This window comes from Vigna radiata, chromosome 9 (genome assembly GCF_000741045.1).
Source record: "Vigna radiata var. radiata cultivar VC1973A chromosome 9, Vradiata_ver6, whole genome shotgun sequence".
Taxonomy (NCBI): domain Eukaryota; kingdom Viridiplantae; phylum Streptophyta; class Magnoliopsida; order Fabales; family Fabaceae; genus Vigna; species Vigna radiata.
The window spans coordinates 9,164,403-9,173,810 of NC_028359.1; the positions used below are offsets into that span (position 1 = coordinate 9,164,403).

The following is a 9,408-nucleotide window of genomic DNA, read 5'->3' on the forward strand; positions in this document are numbered from 1 at the left end:
TTAAAATGAGAAAGTAGCTGCCGAATAATAAGATTTCTTACACCAAAAAAATGTTGAATAACCTACAACAGTGTTTCAAAAACTTTCTTAAACCAAAATTTAGAATCTCTAGTTATTTTATCAAGCAGAGGACTCATTCCTGATCGGTGGATTCAATATACTTATAACGTTATGTATTGACACAGCTATTAAGCTTATAGAACTGTAGTATAAATGGGAAATGGATTTGCAATAGACTAAATGTGACCCATGCTAAAGAATTGCAACAACTGATAGCTGAGGAACTAACTATATGTATATATAAAAAATTAAAGAAAAAGGAAGTCCAAAAGAATAGTTCACAAAACAGACCCCATTCTCTCCCTAATACAAGAACCTAGTCTTTTTACAGAACGATCATCAAAAGAGATATCAATCTCCTTAATCTTAGACACAAAGTCCATAGCTTGCTCATGCTTCCCTGCTTTACAATAACCATCAACTACAATCTTGTAAGTTAGTTCATTGGGCCTGCAATTGTGCTCAATCATAAATCTAATGACTTCAATTGCTTCATCAAACAACTCCATCCCCACATAGCCTGACAAGAAAGTATTGTATGAAACTATTGTTGGTTGAATCCCTTTAGTGGTCATCTCTGAGAGAACTCTAATAGCCTCCTGCATTAGCCCTTTTCTACAAAACCCCTTGATAACAGTATTATAAGACACAACATCTGGCTCTGGACCAGAGTTTTGAATTTCCTTGAGTATTTCTTGTGCTTTCCAACACTCACCCTCTCGGACATACAGATCCATCAAGCAGTTGTAGGTGAAAAGATTTGGCTGCAATCCATTTTCATGAATATAATGCATCATTTCACGGGCCTTGGAAAACATCTTGTTCCGGGAAAACATTGAAAGCATGGAGTTAATGACAACCAAATCAGGTTTATATCCATACTTGTGCAATTGATCAAATGCCCTTTCCATTCCCCTAAGGTGTCTGCACTTGTGGTTTGATAGGATAAGGGTTCTCAAAAGAATCCAACTAGGAAAGACATGACCATCATAAATTTCTTTCTCAATCGCCTCTATCCCCTTGACATTCCCAGCCTTGGAATAACAATGGAGCATCAGTGAGTATGAAGTCTCATTAGGCTTGAAGCCCTTACTCCGCATGTCTAGAATGACTGATTCTGCTGCTTTCCAATTGCCTAGCCGAGCAAGGGCATTTAGAAGAGAATTATAAGTTGTTACACATGGTGTAAAGCCTGCTTTAATCATTTCCCCATACATTTTTGCAGAATCAACTTCAGATCCACACCGAGCATATGCAGCAATCAATGTATTGAATGTGTCTTTTTCAGGCTCAAATCCAGAGTTTTTCATTTCCCTCAAGACCCGATTAACATGATTGTGCTTACCCTCCTCACTGCATACAGCAAGCATTGTGTTCCACGTAGCCCGAGTAGGAGCACATCCATTCAGTTTCATCTCACAGAGAACATTAATGACATCTTCTGTTCTTGACTTCTTGCCTAGCATGGCAAGAATAGAGTTGTAAGTGTATACATTAGGTGCACAACCCAAGTCCTTCATCTGGCTGAACAACCTCAATGCCTCATCCTCCCTTCCCGCCTTACCATAGGCATCTATTACAATTGTATAAGTAATAGCATTTGGCATTACCCCTTTGCTTGTCATTGTATCAATCACAGCCTTCCCTTGGTCGAGAAACCCAGCTCTTACATATGTTGCAGCGAGCTCATTGTAAGTGACCGAATCAAGAGGGCAATTATTATCCTCCATTTCTTTCAAGATGCTCAGAGCCTCTGTGTATATTCCAGCCTTTCCAAAAACCTGCAGCATAGCATTATACGTAACAGTTCCTGGTTTATAGCCATTCAATTTCAATTCAGCTAAAAACTTTCTAGCTTCATCTAGCATACCCTCTCTCCCACAAGCAGAAATCACAGTGCTGCAAGTAAACTCATCATACTCAAGACCTTTATTCCTCATCTCATCCAACAACTCCAAGATTCTACTCCAAGAACGACCCATCTTGCCATAAACATCAAGCATAACATTGTAAGTGACCAAAGTTGGATCAAGACCGAACTCATTCATCTTTCCAAACAACTCAATTGCCCGTTTATACTTGCCAGTGCGAGCATAAGCATGAAGAACAGTGGTGTAAGCCCGAACATCAAGTGAGTATTGCTCCACAGGAATTAAATCAAACAACTTGGATGCAATAGAATGCTGTGACTCTCTCCCCAATATCCGAACCATCAATTCAACAACCTGATTGTCCAACCTCAAGTTTTGTTCACTCCCAAAATGCAACCAACCCCATTCAAACAGCAAAAGAGCCCTCTCCCAGTTCCCAGAAAGGTCCAAAGCTTTCAACATGCTGAGAAAGTCAACCTCAAGCAACTCAAACTCAACAGCGTTGAAAAAACCATTCAATTCATGCAAAGGTGACCCAACAATTGAATTGAGCAACAACTTGCCCTTGTCAGATAAAAATTCAAACTTTACATCATCAAGCTGGTCCTGTTCAGAAGCTAAAGAGGGTTGCTTTTGCTTTGAATGAAGGGAATTGTTAAAATGGGTGTTGTTATCCTTGGAAGGAGGCACAAGGGTGAGCGTGGGAGTGGTGATAGGGACTGAAGAAAGATGATGAAGACGTTGGAGAAGTGAATCCAATTGGAAAGGAGGAGGAGGAGGTGGTGGAGATTGTGGAGGTAAAAAAATTGGCTTGAATTTTGAAGGTTGTTCGGTTGGTCTAGTAGGTGCAGGGGCCGGTAAAACTGGCCGATTGGGGAAGAGGGTACCCTCCATAGGCACCAGCAAGTGCTATGGGAAGAGAAGATTTTAGTGCGTTTAGAGTATGAAGTTTTAGCATAAGAATGAAATTGAGGTTTGGATGTACTAAAAGGAATGAAATGTGTGGAGAAAATGAAGATAGAAAAGGATGACCTTTACGGGATGGAGTGACTAGTGTTGAAAATTCATCAACGATCACACATGGTTTCATCTATTAAACCAAAATATAAAATAATCCAAATAAATAATAAAATATCAGGGGTGCAGATAGTAAAACGGTGCATAATATTGTGGTGTAGTCAATATTGTGGTGCAACGGATATATTAAAAAGGAAGCCCAAAAATTAAACAAAACACATAGGGGTGTGGGCTTAACAACTCTGGAGTGTACGAAGTAAATTAAATAAAATAAGAACAAGGTGCATATAGAAAAAATCAGCGGTGCAAGGAACAAGAAATGGGTTGGGCTATCCCAAACCTTAATTTCTCCATCAGTCAAAATTCTTGCCTGCACAAGAGTTGACTCAAGAGGCTTCTTCCTCTTCTCGTATCGCCTGCACAAGTCCTGGGGACACCACATCCGTCGACAGCCGCATGAACCTCCGCAGCCAAGGCCGCCGCCGTCATTCGCCGTCACGGTAGCCGACGATAACGCCGGTCACCATCGGAACCTGCGTCAGCGTCATCACCTCTCTTCCTCTTTCTTTGTCTGCGCGTTGGTCTCCTTCCCATCTGCTTCAACATTGGCGAGGCACCGGCCCTAGATCGTGTCACCGCTGTTTGCATCTCTGCCGCTCGTCGTCGCGACCACCTGGACCGACGACGTTGAAGGCGTCGTCAACGCCACTCTTCCTGCGTAGGGTTTCCGTCTCCCTCTTCCATGGTTGCTTTTCCATTGCTACGCCAACGAGACCCGCCACTGCTGCACCTCCGACGGCCGGCCAGAGACAGCACCGGCGACGACGATCACGCCAGAGGAGGCATCGTCGGTCTCTGCATCACATTGGTAGGTTTCAATGCCTCTTCTACTTGGGCCTGTTCACACAGAGGCAGTCAGCAATGAAAAAGTAAAATAAGAAGGAAAACCCCAAACATCCTTATAGTGTGCTTACCTGGAAAGGGAGTTTCTCTTTACGTCACAACACTTTTCTTTTTTTCAATCTCTCCAATTTTTTATTATTTTTTTTCTAAATGATCTTTAGGAAAAAATTTTATTTTTATTATTTTTATTTTTTACTTTTATTTAAAACCGTAAATCTTCTTATCCCTTTTATTCACCTTGTACCGCACCCCATCCCATTCACCTTTTATTTTTATGTTTTATATGTTTAATTTTGTAGTTGTTTTTTAAATTTGTTTAGTATGGTAGTAATTTTATTTATTTATTTTGCTGTTTAGTTATTTAATTTTGGTTTATTTAATAATTTCATTTTTATCAAAAATGGCAAAAACACGTGTATCGTCCAATTATCAAGGAGAGAATTTTTCTTGGAACGGAGTAAAGGGAAGACCTACAACTTCAGTTCGGAGAAGGTATGAAGATGTTATTGATACTCATATAGAGGATGACCCTAAGGAGCAGACTTTTGAGGAGAAGATATTTGATGCCCATATTGAAGAGTAGGAGCATGGGGATGTTCTTTAAATAGATGAGGAACTTAGTAGATTTCCTAAAGGTTCATGTGATTGTTACTGATGCATTATGTTCAGTATGTTGTTTATGTTATTTCATAGAAATGGGTAAGTGCAAAACATAAATTATAAATATTATTATTTATTTTTTAATTAAATTTATATTAGATATTAGGTTTAAACCCTTTTTTGTCCCTAAGTTAAGTTCTGATGTCCAGTTTAGTCCCCGCTTTTAAAAATGTCAACCTTTAGTCCCTATGATATGAAAAATATATCATATTAGTCCTCATAACAACACTTAATGAACAATAAATCAAGAGTTTTCATACCTAGGTATCCAATATTTTGTGATTTGTTAACGGAAGGTGTTATGAACATCAGAACTTAACTTAGGGACCAAAAAAGGGTTTAAACCTAAATATTATTATTTATGATCGAGGAGAGATCAAGTTGTTCTCTTGATCTTCCACGATAAAAAATTAAATAAATTTGGACCTTCCCATTGGGGAATTCAATAAATTGTGTTGAATTCGACTTTGATGTCTCTCATGCACATTTCTTATGACTACATCGATAAGGGTTTATTGCTCAGGTTCGTTGAGAGATGACATTTCGAGACGAGTAGTTTCCATCTCCTTGTGGGTGAGATGTCTGTTACTCTTGATGATGTCTTGACGTTGCTTCACCTCTCAATCTTGGGACAATGATTTGGTGGAGATAGACTTTGAAGATGCTCGTTCAGCCCTTGTCGAGCTTCTTGGCGTTGATCGTGGCAGGACTAGTGTAGAGATGGAAGAATCACACGGTTCGAAAGTCAGGCTCAACTGGATCAGAGATATCTATCTTGAGTCCTATGAGGCGCATCAACGTGAGTATGCTACCAAAGAATATCTATTGCATCTAGTTGGATGCACAATATTCACAAATAAGAGTGTCACTTCTATTTGTGTCTTACTTACTATTGTTTAGAGACATACAAGCATGTGACATATATGCATGAGGTGTTGCTGCACTTGCCCATTTATACGAGCATTACTCTGTTCGTCCAAACCTTTACAAAGTATGTACTACATGGAATAATCTAAGTATAGACAACACAAAGATGAGATCAAGAAAAAAAAATTATATAAAGAGGAATACATATATAGTGTAAATTATTTAATTGTTAGAAGTGGACTTTAAACTTAACTCAAGCACACAAAATCAGCTTGTAGAGTAGGTTTGTACCTCGGTATGAGATTAAATATTTAATGGCTTTGACTTTAATACCATGTTAGAAGTAGACTTTAAACCTAACTTAACTCCACAAAACCGGCTTATAGGGTGAGGTTTGCAGTTACTTATATATACTGAATTGGCCTTATCTCTAGTCGATGTAAGACTTCCAACATTCATTTCTATGAAATAAAAGTTATATACCAATAATGTTTAATTTTTATGGAATATAAAATTCCTAAAAGAAGAAAATGGAAAACCTACAAGTAATAGGTTCTGTGACAATGGAAGAATGGTGATGAGAATGATATCTAGAATACAGAAAATGGTGATGAAGTGCTCTGTGCAACCAATAATACAGAAACTCGACTGGTCCTGCATGAAGCAGCATTGCCATAATCACTCCATCTGTTCTCCATAATGGAAGACGTGATGCACCAGAGAATGTATAGTTTGTCAAGTAGTACAGTAGCCCATTGAACAGAATTTGGTCATCCCTACAACATGAAAAAACAAAATGTAAAACATCATCTCAACAATAAAAATAATCTTTATAATCACATTTCGACTATTGATTAAGATCAATTTACGTTATATACAAATGTTAAAAACCTACTTCAATGAAATTAGTTTAATATTGAAGATCTCAGGTCTACTTAAAAGAAATAAATTTATAATATATAAATAAATGTAAATCTTATTTTATAAACTAATTTTGTATGATTGAGTGAGTCTCAGACTTTATTCACTTAAACTAATGGAAAATGTCTCTTTAACAATTCTTTTTTGACAACTTTTTGACAACGCATACGTGGCAGTTTGTGATTGGTCTGTTTCAAATATTTTTTTAAAATAAATTCAAACAGACCAATAAAATGGTGACACGTATCCTGTTGTCAAAAAGTTGTTAAAAAAGAGTTGTTAAAATATCATTATCCTAAACTAATTTCACAATTGAAGAAAAATAGAGAAGATGAATTATAGTTTCAAATGATGTTCGCTTGTAGTAACTTGTAATAATTATATCTGCGTATGCGGATATCCGTGGATAAAATCTGCGACGGATACTTGATACACGTGGATATTTATGAAATCCGCGGATAACGGATATTTTAATACCCGCTTATAAACGGGTTGGGTGCGGGTATTATACTATCCGTACCCGCGGATATCCGCTAACCGCAAAAAATAAAAATAAAAATTTAATTTTTATTTTATTAAGTTAAATATAATTAAAATTAATGTTAATTTATATTTTAAAAATTTAAATTTAATTAAAATTGTACTATATAAAATATACCGATCGAAATTAATTGTTATTTATTGACAATTAACTGATATTAATATATTAGATTGCCTTACCCTTTACAAAATATACGGTATTGATTATTGATTATTAGGTTTGATTACCTAAAAATAAAATATAGTGCACTAATTAATAAGTCAGATTCTCTTACTCTTTATAAAATATATGATATTAATTATTTATTATACGATATTAATTATTTATTATTGGATTTGATTGTTTAAAAATATACTGCATTAATGGTTAATCAATGGGCTTGCCTGTCATAGGCTCTATAAATATACAATTGATATAGGTATAATCTTCCTCTTCTATCCTAATAAAATTTAGAGCTTTTTATATATTGAGTGTCGGAGAGTGTCTTCTGCATGTCAACAACCCATGGGAGTAAATGACATTGTCAAGAAGGATTGAAGATCAAAAGAGAACAAAGCAAATAAGGACGACTGACCATGGAATCAATTCAACCCAAACAAAAATTAAATTTTAATTTATATTTAATTTAATTTATATTATATTTTATATATATTTTTGTAATTTTATTTAAATTTTATTTTAATAATTTATAAAAATATTTTTTTTAAATATTTGCGGGTATCTGCAGATATCCGCGGGTTTTAAAATATCCACGGATTTTTTTTAGACAGATATCCGACAGGTAGCGGTTCGGGTTTCGGGTACAGTTTTATCCGGGAGGTCGAGTTTGGGTATCATACTATCCGACCCAAACCCGACCTGTTGTCATCCCTAATAGTAACTTTGGAGGAGATGGAATGGAGTAAAGCTAACAATGGTTAGAGTCATGGAATGGAGTACACCTTTCTTAAATCGAATACCTACCTAGTGAAACCGATTACACAAATTGAAATTATGAAAATTGTTGAGGGCAAAAGTAACATTTACACTTAAATCGTCTCAAATATGAACGTATAATTGCAGAATCAAAAGTTTATATATCATGCAAATCATCACCTTCTATCACTCATAATTCCCTTAATTCAAAGGGGATTAAAATAAAAAATGTCTTCGTAAATTCGTTTCAATAGTAAATCGTTTCATACAAACATAATCTTAAAATTAATTTCTTAACATAATTTTAACATTTTGTTTGTTAGGTCTATACATCTCTTACTACCAAACTATTTTGTTCGAAATATATATTTCATGGAAGTATAAAAAACCACTACATAAGTTAATTTTAGGTTTAATCATTTAGATTGTCCCTATTTATGTTGGGTTTTCTCAATTAGGTCTCAGTATTTTAAAACGTCTCAATTAAGTCCCTGTTTTTGTAAAATTGAATCAATTAAGGGTCTGCCGTTAACTTTCATGGACGGCGTTAAAATTGAGTGTACATGGCATCCAGGCTTAACTGAGGTGGCAGTGTGTGCTGAACTGAGTTGGCTTTCTCACATTTTTTAATAATTAAAAATCATTGCAAATGAAAACGTGTACATAAAACGTGCCTTTTGAATGTGGAACAGAAGCAAGTGAAAATTGGGGAAATTAGGGAAAATTGGGAATTCAAAAGAGATTTAAAACCCTAAATTGGAAGAGAAGAATATGTGTGTTTCACGAGAGCGAGGAGGAGGGTTTAGCAGGGGTTCCGATCTGAGGGCGCGGTCTTGGGAATGGTTGATGAGGGCGTGGTCGAAGATGGAATAAAATTGGGGCTGAAAGGAGAGATGGGTGAAGTGGTGGTGGGGTTGAAGGGAGGAGGGTAGGGTTTGGCGGAAGGAGGAGCGGATGCAGTGGAGGCAGGGGAGGGTTTGGGATTTGAGTAGGGTGTGGTGGGAGATGAGGAAGAAGACGAAGGGAGGGTCGATGAGGAAGGCGTAGGTGCGGTTGTTGACGGTGTGGGAGTAGAGGGTGTGGTTGGGCGGGGCTCAAGGGCTTCCATGTTCGACTCCTTGTCGCTCTGGTGCTGGGCCAGAATGGTCAATGCAGGCGTAGTGGATCAATTCGGAATTGAAAATCATAGCAATTCAATTCTTCTGAAACTGGGATCAAGAATTTTGATTTATTTATTTTTTAATTAATTAATTTTATTTTTTCTACGGCATCATAATAGAATGAATAAGAATGATTAGGGTTTTGGTCTGGGCATGGAGGTTACTAAAAATGAGAAGTGGCGAGGGTAAAACTTATCTTTATCAAACTGATATTGTAATAAGATTAAATTATACTTAATGTTTATTTTCTAATTAGAGAGATTGAATTAGACTTAGATATTTTAACATATATGTATATCAATAAAGATGGGATGTGTGATGTTGTCTTGATTTAACATAAACTTTTTCTACTCATAATTTATTATAGTGTGATGATGTAAATGAGGTGAAGGACAAAAAAAACTTATAATATAATATTGTATTAGATGGAAGAAACTAACCAATTGGCCTCTCTGTCAACTTGATCAAATTCAATTCCTTTATGAACAATTCT

General features: G+C 36.3%; 1 protein-coding gene across 2 annotated transcripts; it reads right to left on the reverse strand.

Annotated features, from left to right (window-relative positions):
- Nucleotides 1-273: 273 nt before the first annotated feature.
- LOC106774259 (pentatricopeptide repeat-containing protein At2g18940, chloroplastic-like) lies at nt 274-3,887 on the reverse strand. 2 transcript variants are annotated; one of them, XM_022786084.1, is made up of 2 exons: nt 3,289-3,887; nt 274-2,394 (listed from the first exon to the last, which is right to left on the reverse strand). In XM_022786084.1, exons 1-2 carry the CDS (start codon nt 3,300-3,302, stop codon nt 339-341), a joined length of 2,070 nt encoding a protein of 689 aa, XP_022641805.1. In that variant the 5' UTR covers nt 3,303-3,887; the 3' UTR covers nt 274-338. The 2 variants fall into 2 exon arrangements, with proteins under 2 accessions (XP_022641805.1, XP_014516678.1); XM_014661192.2 differs by having other exon boundaries at nt 274-3,021.
- Nucleotides 3,888-9,408: the final 5,521 nt, after the last annotated feature.

What these genes read in the sequence shown, in the direction of transcription:
- LOC106774259 (XM_014661192.2), bottom strand. Translation starts at nt 2,825, where the DNA reads ATGGAGGGTACCCTCTTCCCCAATCGGCCAGTTTTACCGGCCCCTGCA.